Source organism: Prionailurus bengalensis, chromosome A1 (assembly GCF_016509475.1).
Source record: "Prionailurus bengalensis isolate Pbe53 chromosome A1, Fcat_Pben_1.1_paternal_pri, whole genome shotgun sequence".
NCBI lineage: Eukaryota > Metazoa > Chordata > Mammalia > Carnivora > Felidae > Prionailurus > Prionailurus bengalensis.
In genome coordinates this window covers 104,940,792-104,963,453 of record NC_057343.1, presented here as the reverse complement: position 1 = coordinate 104,963,453, position 22,662 = coordinate 104,940,792, and the positions used below count along the sequence as shown (strand labels likewise).

Sequence of the window (22,662 nt, the reverse complement as noted above, 5' to 3'; positions counted from 1 at the left end):
AAAATTGCTTCCCTTAATAAAAATAATATGAATAAAACGAAAGCTTTCATTTCAAGAAAACTTGAATTTCACCAGGCATAACAAGTAACCAGGTCCAATCAAATATATGACCATTAAATAATCAGCTTGACAGGAGACACCTACATTCCTGTTAATATCCTATAGCAATGGATCAAGAGTAACAGACATAGTTTCAATGATACAGCATGGATATACTTTCCCAAGAGAACCTAGTACCATTAACTTTTGGGAACCAGCCCTACAATCTCTTGGGGTCTATCTGACTAACCTGAATGCAACTGCTTACCTGCCACTTTCGGAATTACTCCTGATCACCTTCTACTTACCAACAACACCACTGTACTTCACTGCTTTCACCATCTTGGTTTTTCATCCTACCACCTCTTTGACCTTGACTTGTCTTAGGATCATAATTTCAAACCTAGCTTCTGCACTGAATTACTGGTTCTGGAACTCAATGCTTGAACTTGCTTCGATGTCTGCACTACCCCTTCCATTTGGAAGATTCAAGTCTCCTACTGAAGTATCCTTCATTTTGTCTAAGTGAACCCAACTCCGACAACCTCCACCAATAAAGAAATGGGAGATTCAAAAATGCACTTGAGGTGTGCCTGGGTAGCTCAGTTGGTTAAGCATTCAACTCTTGATTTTGGCTCAGGTCATGATCTCATGATTTGTGAGCTTGAGCCCCACATCCGGCTCTGTGCAAACATGGAACCTGCTTAGGATTCTTTCTCTTCCCTTCTTTGGTTCAAGCTCACACTCTCTCTCTCTCAAAACAAATATATAAACTTAAAAAAAAGTTTTTTATTTAAAAAATAAAATGCACTCAATTACAGAATCACTAGAAAAATGAATGCTCAAGGTAGCTCTTAGGGGAAATACATCATTACTAGGTAATAAATGTAGAGCACTTTTTAAATAAAGTCATACTACATACACAGAACACACAGAAAGTGACTGAAGACCTAATAAGCATATGACAGTAACTATTTGAAAATGAATTAATATAATTAACGACTTAAACAGTAACAAAGAACTAGTGTAAAACAGAAACCAAGAAGTAAACTTAGAGGAACACACACTTAGAACATAATCTGAAACTCATTACACAACAGTTTAATTAGACAATGGCAAATTATTGCCCTTCTGTTAACATTTTGTTGGTCACACAGGTCAGTTTGTATCACAAATGCTCAGCTAAATGAATTGTCTAGTTTGGCCAGTAGCACAACTACAAAAAAAATCTTGGAGCTCAACTTTTTTTTTTTTTTTTTTTTTTTTTTTTTTAATTTTAAGTAAGCTCCACATGAGGTTTGAACTCAAGACCCTGAGATTAAGTCACATGCTCTACTGACCCAGCCAGCCAAGCACCCACCCTGGAGCTCAGCTTCTCTGTATCACCTACAATGTATCTGTGAACAAAGAATCTGTGTTAGTTTTCAGGATAGGAACTATACACATGCTTTGCTTCGGTTTGGTTTCCTTCTGTCACAAGTGCCGTAATTTTCAATGTATTTTCTCAAAAAAGCCCTTTTGCCCTTGTTCTTTGATTTTCATATATAGAGTATATATGGGTACAAAGAGTTCCATTAAGCAATTCAAAATAAGAGACCCAAATTATAGATGGTCTCTCAGTTGTTCTAATAATTACATACCTAGAAAGGTATGTAGTTTCTGTATGTATGTAAGAAAGTAAGTAAATAAATAAAGTTTCTGGATATTAAATGTCATTTCCATGAAATTCACCAAAGATTATTATGCTGCATATAACCAAGCATGGACAAGGGCAAAAATTTGTGTTCAATAAATACTGAGAGACTTAAGTATATAGAATTGTAAAAGCTCTAAATTTGACAAACAAAACAAAAACAAAACAAAAAACCAGACCAGGAATATTCATGCTTCTAAATAAAAAATAGAAATACAAGTATGTGGGGTTTTTTATTACTACTTTAACAGGTCAGGCAAAAGAATAGTGTAAGGAAACCAAAAATAGACCACTCTCAAGTCAGTTTTAAAATCCACTCATAATATTCTACAGCAAAATACTATGCAACTCTGGTTTCTTAGATCACTTCTTAGCAATTGGGAGAAGCCCTTAAAGATTGTCAGGTTCATCTTATAGAAAAATAGACGCTCGAGGCACCTGGGTGGCCCAGTTGGTTAAGTGTCTGACTTCGGCTCAGGTCATGATCTCAGGGTTCATGGGTTCAAGCCCCACAGTAAGCTCTGTGTTAACAGCCTGGAGCCTGCTTTAGAGTCTCTCTCTCTCTCTCTCTCTCTCTCTCTCTCTCTCTCTCTCTCTCTCTCTCTGCCCCTGTCTGCTTGCACTCTGTCTCTCAAAAATAAAAACATTAAAATATTTTTTTTGAAGAACAGACAAAACAAACAGATTGAAAATTTTCCCTAATGCACGTATCGTGATACCCTAGATAGAAATGAGATGATAAAAAAAAAAAGAAAAATGAACACAAGAAATCCATGCCAATGATTTAGCTGGACCCCTTCTCTGTCCAGCTGCCAAGATTTCTTAACTCAGCACTCAGCACTAACATTTCACTTCAGGACCATTCTTATTTAGAAAAAACAAATAAATGACAGAGGGTGAAATGGAAAAGCTATTTCGTTTTTCACCTACAGCCAGATAACCTAACAGAAACCATTCTATATAAACCGTTATTTCTAACATAACCACAAAGCAAGGATTTTAAATCCCCCAGAAGAGACCTACTCTACACGGACAGCCAGGCCAAGTATGGCCAGCTGTTTGAGCCCTGTGCTGGGATACACCGTAAACTTCTTCTGACAGTTGTCTGATGGCAGCTGGACACCACTCCACACGACAGCAATTATTCAAGTGACTATCAGTGCAACTTCTGAGGCTCTCTTCACACCTGGAGTTCAAAATGAACATGGTCTTTACCATCTATCTAACCATGGTCTAGGCTTTTTAAGAAAAAATAAACTTCCCTTTGAATTTAAGGTAAGGATTATTAATCTACCCAAACACAAACCTTGTCTTTAGTTAAACTAATCTATTTCAAATAACAACGTACTCAAAATGCTGTTAAATAAGCATTTGCTCCAATATTCATTCACCAGCTTCAATTCTGTCCCCAAAGTATCTTCCTTTCCAAAGGAAAAAGGAATGTGATCAACAGTAGTTTTACTGAGGAAAATAAATGAATTCCTCTGCAATTAAGCTCATTGTAATACACAAAATCTCTAGAAAGTCATATGATCACAATTTCCATGAACGAGGGTCTCCTCTGGCACAAGTAAAAGGACTAAGATGCTTCTATACAAGCCCAAAGGTTGAAATTATTATTTTTTTGCGGGAGTAAAATTCTGCTAGTTATTCAAGCAGCTGAGCAGTCAACAAATTAGCAGCAACCCAATCACAATCAGGCAAAACCTAATTGAAATTAGATTATAATTAGGAAAAATACCAAATAAGACTCAAACTGGACCTCACATCTATTTCTTCGAACGAAAGAGATTCACATAGTTACTTCTGTGCTTGCTTATAGCACAGACTTAGACCTTAAATCCTAACAAAAAATGACTTATTAAGGAAAAAAAAAAAAAAAAAAAAAAACCAGTAACCGCCACTGTGTGCCTGACCATTTATCAGAGGGCTTGGAAACCAGCAGTGAACAAAATATAACAAGTCCCTGCTCTTATGGAAGGTATTTTCTGGTAGGTAGAGGCACACAGTAAACACATTTATATATGGCAGAGGTAATCAATACTTTGAAGGAAATTAAATCAGAAAAACAAGTTAGAAATTACTAGTATGACTACTTTACTGCTCCTCTATGGGTTTCACACAACCCAATCTTGTAGGAAAATAGCCTCCTGAGAAAATGGTAATCATTAAGTCAATAATTATCTTAGGAGAGCCTAGAGGGTACTGGAAAAATGTACTGATACAACAGGAAACAAAGTCAGACACTAACCCTGTCCACAAAGAGACTCCACTCTCATGAGGGAACCAATCAATGATATAGAATTGTCTTAACACATCAAATTTATCGGCAGCCTTCTTGACACACAGCGCTCCAAGAGTACATGATACAACTTCAGGGTAAAAATGTCACATTAAACAGGACTCCCGAAACTTCTGGGTTAAAACATCACATTACACATGACTCCAGAAACCCAACTAAAACAAGCAAAGGCACAAATTCACAATGACAAAGGCAAAGGGAAAATGACAAAATCTTGGAAGCTGAACATGGATGGATAAGTGAAAATGAGCTTAGCCAACACAAGAGTGCTGAATCCTAAGCCAGGCACAGGGATATCTGAGAAGTAACCTACTTTATACTGCAGATGTTGTTGATAACAAGAGATACCTTGGTAACTCCGAAGTACAGCTAGCTGACAATCTATTACAAAGCAAAGCAAATAACCACTCCATACCACACTCCTGGGTCAATGGACCCTCATCCACCGTGGCAAAGATGAAAGATCTCCTCTCTGAGGACAGTGGGGCAGATTCCCAGACCTGGTAGTTACACAACACACCTGAAGGCAGCAGTACCACACAGAGGGTAGGGGAGCTCAGTGGACTCTCCAGACACCGAACCCGCTCTCAGCCTCTCTCAGCTTACAGCAGGCTGGGCAGCAAAGCCCAAGGAAGACTTGAAAACATGACAGTGGGTATTCCCAGTGACGTGATCCTGCCCTATCACCCCCGGAAGCTTGGTCAAGAAGCCCCACTTATGCACACAGCTTTCTATCAGCTTCTGAGAAACACTTCTGAATATAAAGGGACACAAAACAGTCATCAGACAACTGAGAAAACCCAATGTCTGTTCCATCCTCCTAGTTGTGCTTTCCTCAACTGGAAAGGTAAAAATTACATTTTCCAGAATGCCTAGACGCTAGGATATGGGAGGAAAATGAGGAACTCTAATGCACCTATAAGGAGTATGGAAGAAGGAAGTACCACAGGACCACCTTCTTGGTCCTTGTGGCAATTTTCCTGCTGAAAACCAATCATTAAAACCTGAAGCTTTCCTGTCCTTATGTCAATAACACACACATTAATGGAGCTTTGGAGTGAAATTTAAAATCAGAAACTGAATCCTCCAATTTTGTTTTTTGTCAAGATTGTTTTGGCTACTCTGGGTACCACAAATTTCTGTATGAATTTTAGGCTTAACTTGTCAACGTCTGCAAAAAGGCAGCTGTGACTTTGATAGAGATTGCACTGAATCTGCAGGTCAATTTGAGGAAAAATGGCACCTTAACATCTTCCAATCCATGAACATGGGATATCTTTCCATTTATGTAGGTCTTCTTTCATTTATAGTTTTCAGTGTACAAGTCTTATACTTCTGTTCAATTTATTCCTATGTAATTCATTCCCTCTGATGCTGCTAAAAATAGAGTTTTCTTACCTTCATTTTTAGACTGCTCATTCTTCATGGCTAATGTACAGAAATATACTTGAGTTCTGTATATTGCTCCCATGTCGTAAACTTTGTTGAACTTACTAGCTCTCAAGAGTTTTGCTTTTGTTTTTTTTTATTAAATTCCTTAGGATCGCCTATGAAAGCATGACACCTGCAAATAGAAACAGTTTTACCACTCCGTTCCTAATGTGGATGCCTTTTACTTCTTTTTCTTGCCTAACCGCCCTGGCTAGAACGCCCGGTACACTGATAATGTTAACAAGTAGTGACAGTGGGCGGCCCTGTCCTGTTCCTGGTCTTAGGAAGAAAGCAGCCAGTCTTGACCATCCAGTATATTAGCCGTAAATTTTTCATAGATACTCTTCATCAGGTTAAGAAGCTCCCTTTTATTCCTCATTCGAATATTTTTACAATGAAAGAGCAGTGTACTTTGTCAAATATTTCTTATGCATCTAGTGAGAGGGTTTTTGCCCTTCATTCTATTAATATGGTTTATTACATTATAGACTTTCACAGACTGAACCAACCTTGCATTCCCAATATAAAACCCATGTGATCAGGGGAACCGGGTGGGGTCAGGGTACCTAAGCACCAGCTCAGGTCTTGATCTCAGGGTTGGGAGTTCAAGCCCTGCATTGGGGCCCACGCTGGGCATGGAGCCTACTTTAAAAAACAAAACAAAACAAAAAAGTAAAAAAATCCACATGGAAATAGTATATAGTCCTTTTACATGTTGGTAGGTTTGGTTTGCTAGTATTTGGTCAGGAATTTTTGCACCTATATTCGTAAGAGACATTGGTATGTGACGTTTTTCTGGTCTGAAGTTTTTCCAAAACAGTGTCCCAATGTCCATCTCCAGTTTGCTAGGTGTCATGGGGCAGGTGTTTGCAGCAACAGCAGTGGCAGCTTCCTGCTCCTGAACTGTAGCTATAAACTGTTTTTTGTTTTTTTTTAATTCAGTGGCTTCAATGGTGCCTGAGACATAAAAGCTCCCAGAATCTACAGTGTTCTAGCCATCATTCTAGCTCTCTAACGCTTTTAATAATTTTTTCTAGCCACCTGCATCCCATATCATTTTCTTTTCTGCTTAAAATATGTAGTGGATTCCATTTCCTGCAGTGAGACACAAAGACCTAAATAAACAGAAAAAGAAATTAACTTGGAGCAAACAAAAACTGTGAAGGAAAAGAGACTTCTTAAAAGGTAAGAGGAAGTACTGCACCTACGAAATGTAAACAAGATCAAGATACTATAAGGAAACATGGAGACAGTAAAAAGAACCTATTAGGAATTTAAAACAGGACAGCAAAAACTGGAAGGTAAAATGGAGAATATCTACCAGAGAAAAAAAAAGTTTTAAATGAGAAAACTAAAAATTTAAGAAGTCCAACATCTGAATCACATGAGTCTCAGAAAGTATAAAATAGGAGAAAACCATGAATAAAAGAATGTGTTGTTTATATATTTATTTTGAGAGAGAGAGAGAGAGAGAGAGAGAATCCCAAGCAGGCTCTGCATTGTTAGTGCCAGAGGCCCATGTGGGGCTCAATCTTACAAACCATGAGATCATGACCTGAGCCGAGATTAAGGGTCAGATGTCAACCAACAGAGCCACTCGTCACCTCAAATAATTTTTTAAAGTTGCCAAGGACTGAAAGACATGAATTTCCAGACTGAAAAACTATCACCACATGACCAGCACAATGGAAGGAAAAGAGATCCACACCAAGGGACATTCTTAAGAAACTTCAGAACTGGATCAAAAAAGGATACTATAGGCTTTTAAATTTTTCACTCATAGTGCTTCTTAGCAACAACAAAAGCAAACTATAAAGCATGACTTCAAAATCCTAGGAAATATGCTTTACAACTTAGAATTCTATAGCCAAACTATCCATGCTGATGTGACATAACTAGCCATAGAGAAGAGCATAAGCCTCCAAATGTTATCTCTTCAATAACATAAAGCTAATTTAAAAAAAAAAACAACTCGGGGCGCCTGGGTGGCTCAGTCGGTTAAGCGGCCAACTTCAACTCAGGTCACGATCTCGCGGTCCGTGAGTTCGAGCCCCGCGTCGGGCTCTGGGCTGACGGCTCAGAGCCTGGAGCCTGTTTCCGATTCTGTGTCTCCCTCTCTCTCTGCCCCTCCCCCGTTCATGCTCTGTCTCTGTCTCAAAAATAAACGTTAAAAAAAATTAAAAAAAAAAAAACTATGATTCCAAATGACTTGATGTTTTAAGAGTTAGTATCAAGTCTTTCTATATAATTAGATAAAACTAAGTGGGAAAAAATGCCATTTCCGTAAGTAAACAAAAGATGGTATAGGGAAGAAAAACTAATGACTACTCAGTTCTGTGGGAGATTATGTCCATAGTACGTCCAGGCATTTCTGCCATAACACAATATATGTGTTCCTGAAAACCCTTCCACTAACAGATCAAATGGAAACATAAAGTTGGAACAATCCTCCCAAAACCTATGCAGTTTTGTAACAAGAGCACTAGCAATAATAATATAAAACTAGTACCTCAGGAAATGACTTGGACAACCCAGGCAGAGAGTTGTGTGGCTATAACTACCTCAAGAGATACTTATAAATGCACAAGAGTGGTCATGCAGGCTTGCGGGAATTGAGACGAGACAGAAAGAAGTAGAGCTCTGAACATACCAAAGGGAATGTACCTGTTTGGGAGAGGGAATCCTGGGAGCAGCACTCATGTTTAATCTTCTTCAGAAAAAGGTGAAAAGCAGAAACAGACTCATAAATGCAGAGAACAAACAGATGGTTGCCAGAGGGGAGGGGCATGGGCAAAAGAGTTGAAGGGGAGAGGAAAATACAGGCTTCCAGTTACCTGATGAATAAGTCACAAGGAAAAAGGCACAGTACAGGGAAAACAGTCACTGGTATTGTAACGGAGTTGTACAATGGTATTCAAGTAGAGTCATACCTTAACAGACAGCAGCTACACTTGTGGTGAGCACAGGGTAAGTATACAAGTATGGAATCACTATATTGTATACCTGAACCTAATGTAACAGTGTGTCAACTACACTTCGATTAAAAAATAATAAAACTGGGGCGCCTGGGTGGCGCAGTCGGTTAAGTGTCCGACTTCAGCCAGGTCACGATCTCGCGGTCCGTGAGTTCGAGCCCCGCGTGGGCTCTGGGCTGATGGCTCAGAGCCTGGAACCTGCTTCCGATTCTGTGTCTCCCTCTCTCTCTGCCCCTCCCCCATTCATGCTCTGTCTCTCTCTGTCCCAAAAATAAATAAACGTTGAAAAAAAAAATAAATACAAAATAAATAAAAAATAAAAAATAATAAAACTAAAATAACACAGCTGAAAGTGCAACTGAAGGTTTTCTCTACCTCTAAATTCTACTCTTGACCTTCTGGTTCCTTTACTAGGAAAAGTCACATATAAACCAATACAACCTCCAATTACAGTAATATCATTTCTCGATTTAAAAGCCAAATATGAGCTAATTGGTGTTAAAGAAGCATCTGTAGCACCACACTAAATTAATACTTTAAATACCAAAAAACTGATCTAAACCGGTCCAAAATATAATGTACGAGGCCAGTCACAGGAAGAAAATGTGTTATGGAGAACATAATGAAGAACTCAATTCCCCATCTTTCAAAGCACAAAGTCAATAATGTCATTTAGGTAAAAATTCCAAATGAGCAGTGAAAATAGTTGAAGGTAATTTCTTTTTATGAGAAGCCTTGGGAGGATCCTTGGAGTCCTTAAATTACATACACACATACACACTGCTGTATAGTCCTGGGTTGTTTTTTGCTTTGTTTTGTTTTTTTCTTTTTTCCCAAGACTCAAATTGAAAACATCTGATAGTCAGGAAGGACTTCCCTAAAAAATGGATGCAGTGGACATCAGAGAGATGAGACGTTAACCCAAGGACAAGAGAAGTCCAGACAAGGAAATCACTTTTGCAAAGGACCTATTAACAGGGAGCGTAGTAAACAAGGTTGAATAAAGGACTTCAGAGTGAGGAGAGAGAGCAAGACCAAGTATGGTGGGAGATACAGGTGGAGTCAGAAAGCAGCCAGCTCGTGCAGAGAAGAAGTCTGAGGTAGGATGACCACCTTGTCCCAGTTTGCAAAGGACAAGTTCCATTCATGCCAGTTGTCCCAGCATAATTTATACCTCCCTCTTTCACACACAAAAGCATCCCTGTTTGGATGCTAAATTATATAGTCACCCTGCAATTAGGTAATACTGAAGGTCTTAGTCTTTATCCTAGAAGTTACTAAAGTGTTTTAGGCAAAGTAGGTTAAGTGCATTATCATAGAGGGTAAGTGTTCTGGTCTCCTATCCAATGTTTTGTGATACAAAGTTGAAATGAGAATCTATTTTTTTCTTTTTTTGATGTTTTTATTATTTTATTTCTGAGAGTGCGTGCAAGCAAGAGGGGGCAGACACAAGAATATGAAGCAGGCTCCGGGATCTGAGCTGTCAGCACAGAGGCCGACGCGGGACTTGAACTCATGAACCATGAGATCATGACCTGAGCTGAAGGTGGATACTTAACCAACTGAGCCACCCAGGTGCCCTGAGAATCTACTTTAAATAAAACTTTAAAAATGTCTTCTCTTCACAGCCAACATTCTTATACAAGTAATCTCACAATCTTTCTTCCCACTCCTTCCTTCATTATAGCCCATGGCTTTAATCCCACTGCCAAAGTTACTAGCATTACGCACTCCTCACAATCAACAATAATCTGCCAGCCACCAAATGTAATAAATAACTTTTAGGACTTATCTAACCAAAACTGTCCTAGCATTGCTTTATAAATCTCTGTCCCATGACTCAACTCTTGTCCTGCTTCTCTGGCTATTGCTTACCATCTCCACTTTGCCTTTTTCTACCCAGTCCTCATATGAAGGTGTTTTCCACGTCTTTGCCCCTCCTCTCTTTTGTCTTTATCCCCAAATATCAGCCCTGCTCCTGCAACTGTATCTCCATTCAAAGTCTCTCCATAGAGCTCCAGGCAAGTACTCTAGATTGCCATGTGACATCTCCACCTAGAAGTCCAACAAACACCACTAATTCACACTAACCTTGAGTAGGTTCTCTAAACCAGTCCCCTATCTATCAAGGTCTAAAAGCAACACTTCCCCCAGGCACCCATGCATGGAAGCAGGGTCACCCTCAACTCTTCTCCTGACTCTCCCATGCTTAGCATCTCTTAAATCCACTTTCTATCCTTTCCCACTGCCTACCTGAGCTCAGGGCCCGCCTCAAGTGTTCTTACCTGGGTTTTATCTGTACTCTTTGTTTCCTCCACAGAATGGCCAGACCATTCTTCTGTTCATGTCACTTTTCTACCTGAAATTCTTGAGGCTCATTTCCTAAAATCCAACCGCCCTCTACCACATACGTGCATGCGTAGGTATGTACACACACACACACACACACACGCACGCACACACGCACGCGTGCAGGTCTAGTTAGAGGAAACTAACTGCCATTTGGGTAACCACCCTCTCCTAATGCTTTCCAGCCAACTCCTAGTTACTTACCTCCCAACACTCAGCCCAGTTCCCTGGCGATGTCTTTCAAAACTTCAGAAGGCTCCTGTCTGCCTTAGTCTTTTCTTCCACAGCACCATGTAGATACTGCTATCATAACACCTATTACACTGTATTAATGTACCACATTAACAGTTCACAATAGCATAGTGTTTGTTTTCTGCTTTGCCCATGAGACTGTCAACAACTTGGTAACAAGAACTGAGTGTCCCATCTATTCGCGGCATCTGGTTCAAGGCCTGGCATATAGTATTATTTCCACAAATGTGTGAATAAAAAATGAAAAGAACATTTCTCAAAAAAATAATTCAAAAAAACAATATTTCTCTCATGAGTATTAAAGACTTAAGAGATTTTAATTCCTCTTAAAATTATTATTAAGGCATAGAGTAAAGTAGGAAAGTAGCTTTCTAAGAAGGAAGATAAAAGAAGTCTTTTTCAGTAATTCATCTTCACCCTTTCCTCATGAGCGAATGAAGCCCTCAGTCTTTCCAACAGCTGCTTCCATTACTGCACCCTCCTGACAAATCCACAATCACCTCCAGGGAGCTATGAACTATCACTGTGAAAAACACACATCCAGTACCATCTGCAAAAGTAACAACCAAATGGACCTGAAAATCAGCCGTCCCATGTAAGATTTCAAGTCCCAACCCAATGATAGTGCATGGTGAGCCTGCTTCAGGCAGAGAAACCAAAATCACACCTGCAAAACAGCAATGATGTAAGGATTACAAGAAATGACACGGGGGGGTGGGAGGCTGGCTGGCTCAGACGGTAGAGCGTGCAACTCTATCTTGGAGTTGAGTTCAAGCCCAACGTTGGCCAAAGAGCTTACTTAAAAATGAATAAATAAATGATCCATGTAAAAACTCTGACAACGCTGTAACACAGAGCTCAGACCTAGTCTAGCTCTACCACTAATCTGCTAAATTCTCTTAGCCTGAAGTTTCCTCACTCATCAAACAGGGTTATCACACGGCTTAAAAGACAGTGCATCTAGCACAGTGCGTGGCAAACATGTTAAGCGCGAAATGAATCTTAGCACCTTCTGTCCTGTATCTTTGGTAAGTACTTTAATCTAGCTCTCAGTTTCTGCATCCACAAATCAAGTTGGTTAGACTGCATGATCCAAGACCCCTTCCGGCACCAAAAGGGCTCTGATTTGATCTGTGATTAATAAATGTAGATTCAGTGAAGGCAAAAAATTATATTTAAAAAGGACCAACTAAACAGATTAGCTAAGGAAAACGTCATTTATCATCTACTCATACACCAAAAATATCAGCAGAAACCTAAGATTATAACCTAAGTTTCAATCATTTTATGCCTTTATACCAGCAATATGACCCTAACAATATAAAAATGATCAAGAACTAGAAAGATTCCAAAATTAAAATAAATTCCTCAGACACTCATCTGTTGCTGGTAGCATCAAAAATTGGCAAAATTGTCATTTCTTCATCCAGTGGTTAACATTTAACCAGTCAATTAGTTAACATTTAACCATTAAGTTAACCAGAGGAAAAAACCTGTTAACTGTCAGCAAGAGAAGATAAACATGGCCCTCTAACCATCTCGGAGAATTTTACTTTCTTCTTGGTGTTTACCTGTATTTTTTAATTTCCCATAACAAACATAATTTTTGTGTAATAAGAAAAGCTTTTTTTTTTTAATTCCCGAAATATAACAGCCAACACACAATCCCTTATCACAGAAGTACAGTGAAAAAAAGAAGTTAAAACCCCTGATTAGGAAACTTCCTTAGACCCCAATAATAATTGGGAACTTCAGTTACGCTCCCATCACTCAAGTAATGCCTCAGCCTCAATCTCACTATCTGTGCATGGAACAGACCTACACTGAAGATATAAAATTCTCAAGATCTCTAACTCAGACATACCAGAGGTGATGTCATCTGAACAAATTAAAGCACAAACATTAATAGATTGTGCTGGCAGGAGGGGGGGGGGGCGGGTGGGAAGAATCGGGGCACCTGGGTGGCTCAGTCGGTTGGGCAAACAACTTCACCAATGTCATGATCTCACAGATCGTGGGTTCGAGCCCGGGATCGGGCTCTGTGTTGACAGCTCAGAGCCTGGAGCCTTTTCAGATTCTGTGTCTCCCTCCCTCTCTCTCTGCCCCTCTCCCACTCACGTTCTGTCTGTCTTCAAAAATAAACATTAAAATTAAAAAAAAAAAATCAACAGCATATTTTTTTACTGCTTTATCTTTCATCCTGTGTTTACTTTCTTGAATCTGGGTACACTAAAAGATTACCTAGTTTACAGGATTAAACCTAAGGATTAAATTCCAACAACTCTAAAAGATATCCTGCTCTACCAGACATCCTTTGAAAGCATAGGAAGGAAGGGTTATGACAGTTGAATTACCTAGGATCTGCTTCCTAGATTTTGACACCAATTCTAGGGGTTTTGTCCTTCCAAGTATTTCCCTGAAAATTAAGCTTAGCATGCAGTTTTATAGCTCTTATATTAAGGCCGGAGTGTTGCTGTCAACTTGCTTCTACCAGAGCAAAATTAGGACATAACCGAAAGACGAGGCAATACATGTGATGAAGGTTTTTGTTTTTAAATTAATCATCCTATGTCCAAAGAAAATTCCCTAAAGCAGGTTAGCATTTATTATTTTAAGTTTGAAAACTGAATACGAATGTTAGAACAACCCTGCTGATGTTGTTTAGTCTGTGCACCTTCCCTAAATGTCATTCTATGACTAAAATAGGTAGAAAGCCAACAAAGGAAGTATATATATGCACTAAGTCCAAATTTATAGTAAATCCCAACCCCTTTCACCACTAGGAAAGTAACAGGAAAAATTATTTTATCATATTTGCATTTCAGTACTCTTTAAAAGTGCTAAAATTTTAGCAACTTTCCTTGGTAAATTATCAGCAATATTTTATCCAACTATTACTGGATAAAAATTCATCCATTATTATGACACAAGTAAATAAGAGGCTAAAAAATGATATAAGTGTCTTAATTCTTGCTGAGATTCACAACACTACTACTTACTCCTTATCTCAATTATACAGATGAGGAAACACAGGCTCAAAGAATTCCAGTACCCAAGCCGCAAAAAACTAAGAAGTTGCAACTTTGCGAAGTACCCTTGCTTGATACTACCCAACCTCATGCTATTGTGGTTGACAGTGTCCCAACATACTTGTTAGTAGCACATAAGTACCTGTATGCATTTTTTAATTACACACACACAAATCCAAATTTCCCATTAGAAGTTTCCTTACTAGGGGCGCCTGGGTGGCTCAGTCGGTTGAGCCTCGGACTTCGGCTCAGGTCATGATCTCACAGTCCGTGAGTTCGAGCCCCGCATCAGGCTCTGTGCTGACAGCTCAGAGCCTGGATCCTGCTTCAGATTCTGTGTCTCCCTCTCTCTCTGCCCCTCCCCCACTCGCACTCTATCTCTCTCTCAAAAATAAATAAACATTAAAAAAAAATTGGGGGGTGCCTGGGTGGCTCAGTTGGTTAAGCGTCCAACTTCAGCTCAGGTCAGGATCTCACGGTTTGTGGGTTCGAGCCCCGCATCAGGCTCTGTTCTGACAGCTCAGAGCTTGGAGCCTGCTTCGGATTCTGCGTCTCCCCCTCTCTGTTCCTCCCCCACACATGGTCTATCTCCCTCTCTCCTTCAAAAATAAATAAAAACATTAAAAAAAATTTTTTTTATTTTTTTGAAGCGGTTAATTTAAAAACACAAATCCATACTCTCTTACATGCACTTCCAGAGTTTCTAAAACCTAAAATTTTCATTAATTCATTTGGTGGCAAAACCTGACCTAAATGGGTATGAAGCTATTTTTAGTTGTCTTTCTCCACTGACTATAACTATTAATATCTTTCCTTGCAGAAACATGTTTCACAATGGAGTGCCACCCCAGACCCCACTGGAGGTATTCTATATGGTACACGCATATTACCTTAAAATTGAAATTGTTTTTACTTCTATAACACACCTGGCCTTAAGGATTTTACATAAAAAACTGTGGACCTGTATCAGCAAACGAAAAAAAAAAAAAGTATGCATCCATAAAATTAGTTATTGAACAACTGACCAACAAACTTACTTTTCTCTTACATCTATCTACCTTTCCTGTATAATGAGTTAACACTGAAATTCTGCAATGTCAATCTTCCTTTACTTTTTTGTTTCAAGTGTTGACTGATGGCACTCATCATCATTCTTGGAAACTGTTCACCAAAACAGCTTCCAATGACATATAATTAGGTTTGGACTGAATCAGAGTAGCTGTATCTTAAATCTGAGATGTGTTCCTGTGAGAGACCACATGGATGGAAGCGGATGTCAAATTCTCTCCAGCAGGACCAAGCATCTCCAAGAATTATTCTGTCTTTAGGTACATTGTGTACTGAGGAAGCAAAAAGGGACTAAGTAATTTCGGAATCTATGATTTTTTTAATCCACTTACATGATATACTAACTTACAAAGACTCTTAACTCTGAATAAAAAATTAAAAACAGAAAATTATTCTTAAATAAAAGAGCTAAATGGACCCAAATAGACAAAAACAACTTCTTGCTTTACATCTTACAAATTATACTGCAACTATTGCTCAAAATTAAATTATTCCCAAGATTTCCAAGAATTACTACATACAGGCAGCATTAGTCTACCCACTAGACCCTAATAAAAAGGCAGTTAAATATGCCACATAAAATAAACTTGTATCGGGGCGCCTGGGTGGCTCAGTCGGTTAAGCATCCAACTCCAGTTCAGTTCCTGATCTCACAGTTCATGAGTTAAAGACTCACTCAGCTCTCTGCTGTCAGCTCACAACCAGCCCACTTCAGATCCTCTGTCTTCCCTTCTCTCTGCCCCTCCCCTGCGCTTGTGCCCCCTCTAGCTCTCTCTCAAAAATATATCAACATTTTAAAAAAATAAATAAACCTGTCGCACCAAAGAGAATGGGAGAAGGATCATTAAACATTCCAATGAACTTCTAAAAAACGATGAAAAGCAGATAAAAGTACATATCACAAAATATGCACAAAAGGACTACAGGGGAAAGTGAGGGAGACTTAAAATGGGGGCATGAACTCATGAAACAGCTTTATATCTGATCCTCCTCAGCATCCCTTAGCCTAACTGCAGGCTTTCCGACCAGTTAGTCCACAGCACATCCCAATGAGATATAAAGAGGTCCTAATGTGTTCTTCCATTAGAAAAGCCAGGGAAGGAGCTACCTAAACAACTAAAGCACTAATGCTCAACCAATTCATTTGTAAATGTTGACAAGCGAGAAGGATCACACATGTGACAAAAATCACTTGCAAGAAGAAATCCAATCCAAACAAAAAGAACAAATGAACAGGGAAGAAAAAAGAGATCATCCAGTGAAAAGTATTTTAAAAAGAAAATCCTAAATATTACCTTCAGACAGATTAAAGAAAATAATACATCCTTAAAACAGAAACAAATTGGGGCGCCTGGGTGGCTCAGTCAGTTAAGCATCTGACTCCGGTTCGGGTCATGATCTCACAGCTTGTGAGTTCGAGCCCCGCATTGGGCTCTGCGCTGACAGCTCGGAGCCTGGAACCTGCTCAGATTCTGTGTCTCCTTGTCTCTCTCTGCCCCTCCCCTGCTCACACTCTGTCTCTCTCTCTCAAAAAATAAATGTTAAAAAAAATAAAAAATAAATAAAATAGAAACAAATTGAATAAAAGAGAAATATCTGTACAAAAAAATTTCTTGGAATTAAAAGCATGACTTCAGTCTTTAAAATGTCACTACTGAAAAATAAATTAAGTAATTAAATAAAAAGTCACTACTCAACTAGAGAAGAATCAAAGTAATTTCCCAGAATGGAAAAAGAAAAAAAAGAGACAAGAGACAAAAGTGGTTAACATCCCAACCAGAAAAAAGAAAGAAAACAAGGAACAGAAAGATTTGGAATAAAATAAATTTCCCAGAGCTAAATAAAGTTCAAGACTTTAAATAGAAAGAAACCACTTGTAACAGGTGGGATGCATAACAGAAATATCCTTTCCTAGACTCATTGCCATCCAATTTCAGAAAATCAGGATAAAAGAAAATTCCAAAGCTTCCAAAGAAGAAAACCAAAAGCAATTACCAAAAGAAAATAACTGTGACTGACATCAGACAGATACTGCAACACAGGCCACTAGAAGACAAGGGAGCAATATCAGAATTCCCAAGTTCTGAGGAAAAAGGTTAGAACCAATATTCTATACCTAACCCAACTACTAACCAAGCATGACAAAACAAAGTTATTTTCAGACACATGGGACTCAGAAAGTTTAAATCCTGGGGAACTTGCGGGGGCTCGGTGATTAAGCGACCAACTCTTGATTCAGGCTCAAGTCATGATCTCACAGTTCCTGAGATGGAGTCCCACTCAGGGTGCTGACAGCAAAGAGTCTGCCTGGGATTTTCCTTCTCACTCTGCCCCTTCCCTGTTTGTACGCTCTTTCTACCAATAAACTTTTAAAAAAAAAAAAAAAAAAAAAAAGGAAGTTTACATCCTGCCATCTTTTCTGAGTCAGTTGCTTAAGGATGTTCTCCAACAAAATGAGGGAAGAAACCAAGAAAAGAAAAGTATGTGATCTAGGACAGTGCGTCGAAATCAGGTCAATTCCTAGGATGTCAGCTACACACAGCACATTTTTAAAAAAATTTTTTTTTAAGTTTTTTTATTTTTGACAGAGCATGAGCGGGGGAGGGGCAGAGAGAGAGGAAGACACAGAATCCGAAGCAGGCTCTGGGCTCTGAGCTGTCAGCACAGAGCGTGACGCGGGGCTCGAACTCACAGACCTCGAGATCATGACCTGAGCCAAGTCGGTCACTCAACCGACTGAACCACCCAGGCGCCCCTACACACAGCACATCTTAAGCCCAGAAAGCTTCAGGGAAAAAATAATACTCATGTAATAGATATTATGATTACATATTTTCAGAAAGACTTCTTTAGTCAACAAGAAAAATAAAAGCCCATTTAGGAGCAAAATTCCTTAACCACACCATCCCTTCACCCTATTTTATCTTTACTACCCTGGCACCTGTTATTACGTAAAATTATATCACATACGTTATTTTATTGATTCTAATACATGTATATTTTACTTTTTAATCTTGCTAAAACTAGTATGCATCTTACAATCCACACACAGCATTTTTTCCCACTTTTTTTAATGTTTATTTATTTTTGAGAGACAGAACACAAGTGGGGGAGGGGCAGAGAGAGGGAAACAGAATCTGAACCAGGCTCCAGGCTCTCAGCTGTCAGCACAGAGCCCAACATAGGGCTCAAACCCATGAACCGTGAGAGCACGACCTGAGCCAAAGTTGGACGCTTAACCGACTGAGCCACCCAGGTGTCCCGCATGTTTTTACACTTTAATTGACAACTGACACACATCACTGTGTAAGCTCATGGTGTACAGCAAATTGTTTGATTTACATATACTGAGAAATAATTAACACAATAGGTTCAGTTAACATACATCTTCTCACATAGATACAAAAAGAAAAAAGGAAAAAATTTCTCCTTGTGATGAGAACTGTTAGGATTTTACCTCTTAACTTTCCTATATATCACATGATGACCTATAGACATCCTGTTATACATGACATTCCTATTACTTTATCTTGTAACTGTATGTATCTTTTGACTGGCTTCCTCTATTTCCCCCTCCCCCTCCATAGGCAGCATTTTAAAACTACAGTCAGCCAGGTGGCAGTCTTGTTACTGTATTAAAAACCTTCCGTAGTTAACTTCTGAAAAGATTACAAAAGCATCAACATCGAAATGCCTCAGATTAGATGAAATAGGACCTTTATGTGCTTGTTAGGTATCTCCCCTACAGTACTCAATTCAGCAACACAAGGGCAATGATTTATTTCTTTAAAACAATCTCTGTAGTCTCTCAACATACAACAGTGACTGGCACATAACAGATGCTTAATCTGTCACATTTTAACATCTCTGAAACAAATATGGGCCCAACAGAATGGATCCTACATAGCTGGTCCTGACATTTTTTTCTTAGTGGTGCATTTCATAGCAAGTCGGCATCTAGGATTTGAAGAAATTCAGTAACAAAAATTAGACAGTAATGTGAGTGCAATGACCCATTTCAAAGGATGCCTCCAAAGGTTGGTAAATCCAAGAAACAGAAAAATAAGCTTATTATTGAGTTTCGAAACTAAACACCCAAATAAATAAACACAAAAAGAGCTAAACACGACTGCCTCCTGGAAATAGACAATAGATTGTCAACAGTCTTTCACCAGAAGTCAGCCCATTTTTTTTTATCAAGTGCACACACTTTTTATGAACCATTTTTCAAGTATTAATAAGGGGGAGGGGTAGATTCAAGCATACAAAATCAGAGAGAGACAGGAGCATTCACACAGAAAGACATTCACGGGCAAACAGAGTCAAAGTCGGAGTCAATCATCTCCAGAAATTTCAATGAACAATGGAGGATGGAGACCGAGTTCTGGAAGCAAATTTAGCAAATATCTAAAGCATGACATCAACCCTAGTTGCCTACTGATTGATTACAAGTATGCCCTTTTGCTCACCAGAAAGTCAAGGTAGGCTCAGCAAAGGCTTGCTAGTTTATCCTAGTGCCCTGGTCTGAAAACTCAGACCTCCTTAGGTGGAATAATTACAAACTCGCCACAGCACTTCACGTTTACACAACAATCCTTACACCTGCCCTGGCCTGTCATTAATTACAATGACAGACGCGGGCGCTGAAAAGGTCTCTCCATTACCAGAAAGACCAACTGACTACATTAAGGGGGTGCAAAAGCTCGGGGAAGGAGACTGCTGCCGGGGGGGGGGGGGGGGGGGGGGGTGAGTAATGTGGTCCACGAATCAGAGAACGGTGGCCACGCCATCCAAAACCCCAGCTTTCAGCACCCAAGGGGACCCGCGACTATCTTCTTAGAAACGGCACCTTTCCCTAGAGAAAGCTAAAGAGCTTAAAACCCCAACTCGGCCTGGGCCGGCAGAGGCGCTCAGTTCAGACCCCGCCCAAGACAGGCGTAGAACGATTGCAAAATGTCACAGGGCCCAGATTGAGCGCGCCAAAGCGGGACCCACCCCCGGGAGACGGGGACGCTGGAGGCAGGTCCCTCCCCTTCCTCTCTCCGCCCGCGCACAGCTCATTCATTCTTGAGGCGGGCAGCCCATCTTCCCGGCCGGCCATCCCTGCGCCGCAAACCCACCAGCCGCTTTGTCTCTGGCCCGGCCGGAAACAGGAACGCGCATTGGAGCGCGCGCCCAGACGCCACCTCCCCACACCTGGGGCCCGCCGGGCATTCCCGGCCGGAGAACCCTTCTGGATCTCGGGGTTCGAAGTCCGAAGCTGGCCAATCCACCTTGGCGGCCTCAGGTGCGCGCTCCACCCGGCCCTGCTAAAGAGCGGGCAGTCGGAAATGTGCATCTCTCGGTCACACCGTCGCTACAACTCGAACCCCCCCTCTGCGACCCCTCTCCCCGCTAAGAAACACTGTATTCTTTCGCCTTCCAAAGGGCGTCGGCACTCGGCCCCGGTCCTCCCGCCCTGGGGCTGCGCCCCCCGCCCCTCGCGTGAGCTAATGCGGCCCCCAGACGAGCACTCACTTGAGGAGCAGCTGGTCGTGCTCGGCTTTGAACTTGCCCAGCTCGATCTGCAGCTTGGCGCGCTCGCGGGCCGTGTCGTCGAGCGCGCGTCGCGCGTCCGCCAGCTCGGTCTCGTAGAGCGCCTTGAGGCCGGTGAGCTCGCGTCCGCGCACCTCCTCACGCTCCGTCACCTGCAGCTGCAGCGCGCTGTTCTCTGTCTCCAGGCTGCGCACCTTGTCGATGTACACGGCCAGGCGGTCGTTGAGCTCGCGCAGCTCCTCCTTCTCCTGCAGCCGCGACAGCCTCGTGGGGCTCAGCGGCGTAGCGGGGCCGCCGGTGCGGCTACCCGACCGCGGCGGCACGGGGGTCGCGGTCGCCATGGCGGGCGGCGGGGCGGCTGGCGGGCAGAGCAGAGCGGGGAAGCCGCGGGCAGCACGGGACGCGTAGGGAGCTGCAGAGGGCGAAGCGATGATCCGAAGGCACAAACCGACGACCCGCGCCCGCGGAGAAGCTGGCGTGGGAAGGGAGAAGCACCTGGGTTGGCAGGAGCCGGGTTACGGCACAAAGGGCAAAGGGGGAAGACTGCCAATCAATCAATCGTAAAATGCCCTTTTAAGAAAACACGCACACACACTCACACACACACTCCGGAAGATTTGGGGCGAGGGTGACCGGGAGGGGCCGAGCTGGGTCCGCGCGCCGCCGCCGCCACCGAGTCTCCCGCCCGCAGCACTTTGTTTCCTCTCAGGCGGCGCGGAGCGGCGGGCGGGGGGGGGTGGGGAGGGAGGAGGGCGGCGGGGGGCGGAGGTGGCGCGGGCAGTGGCGCCGCACTCTCCAACATGGCCGGCGCGCGCCGGCACCTCCACGTGACCGTCGCCGGCCAATGGGGAGCCGGCGGCGCGCTCCGGGGTTCGGGGGCTGGGCCTGTAAATTCAAAATCGGGGCCTCGGGCAACCGTCTGCTTGGCGCGCGGGGCTGGGCGTGGCTGGGGACGGACTGAGGGCGGTGGAGCCGGGCGCCGAGGACTGCTCGCCGGGCGGCCCAGGGCCCAGCGCCGGCCGGGCCTTCCCACCACCCCGCGGGGACCCCCGGAGGGGCTGGGCCTGCGGGTGGCGGGAAGGAGCCCGGAGGTTTTCCGGGGCGGGCCAGCGCCGCAGCCCACACCCAGCGGTTCAGGGAAATTCAAACATAAACGGCCGTAACAGCCGCTCGCACAACTCGTGGAGGCCGGGACAGTCGCAGACGTTGTAACTTTATCCCCGGCAGCCGTGGAGTTACGTAATGGGCTCTGCTGTCTGAGGTTCAAAGCCCGCTACGTGCCGGTGCCAAATGCAAGCCTTTATTTTTCTCTGGGACGGAAAACGGTGTATCCAAACACCTCCCCCCAGTCAAGTCGACGTACGCGTGTCTTGAAGCGACAGAGACCGCACAGAAGCCAGAAACCCTGACCTTGGAGTCATTTGCTACCAGTGCTGATCTGATGGTCCGTCCCTGATCGGTTGGTTTCTGAACAATTAAAGGGTTTATAAAATCAAAACCACCTCGCAAGAAGTAAATAGCACAAGCTGTGAATTATCTTGCTTCACTAAAGTCCGATGCAGCAAAATCGAAGCTTGTGCAAATTTCGGTAGAAACGACTTTTTGCTTGAAAAAAGGATCCCTCTAAAATGTAATTGTCAGCTAGTTCTAATCAAATGTCCCGTTAATCCCTTTGAAAAGCCTTTACCTTGAGGCGAACGTTCATTGGCTTTTACTGTGCCCTGCACTGATCCGTCCACGCAGACGCTCTGTGGTATGGGGATTGTTTTCGTTTGAAAATTCACGTTTAACAGCCGAAATTCCTCAAGGCTGCCCAGCAAGTGACAGAACAACGTTTGAACCCAGGCAGTTTCGGCTGACCCCAGAGCCTAGCCCTTAACTATAACCTAGGCCACCTCACGATGTATTAGTAAAGTACACCTCACATCTGTAATTACAGCTTAGCTGCCTTAATAATGGTAGAAATGAAGACCAGGATGTTCTTTAAAT

At 42.0% G+C, this 22,662-nt stretch overlaps 1 protein-coding gene across 1 annotated transcript in view; it reads right to left on the bottom strand.

Moving 5' to 3' along the window:
- The window catches only part of LMNB1 (lamin B1), a 56,025-nt gene extending 34,538 nt beyond the window's left edge, over window positions 1–21,487 (bottom strand). The window contains exon 1 of the mRNA XM_043586681.1: window positions 20,656–21,487. Coding sequence (XP_043442616.1) covers window positions 20,656–21,014 — 359 coding nt within the window. The 5' untranslated portion in view covers window positions 21,015–21,487. The remainder of the gene's footprint in view (window positions 1–20,655) is intronic.
- Window positions 21,488–22,662: the final 1,175 nt, after the last annotated feature.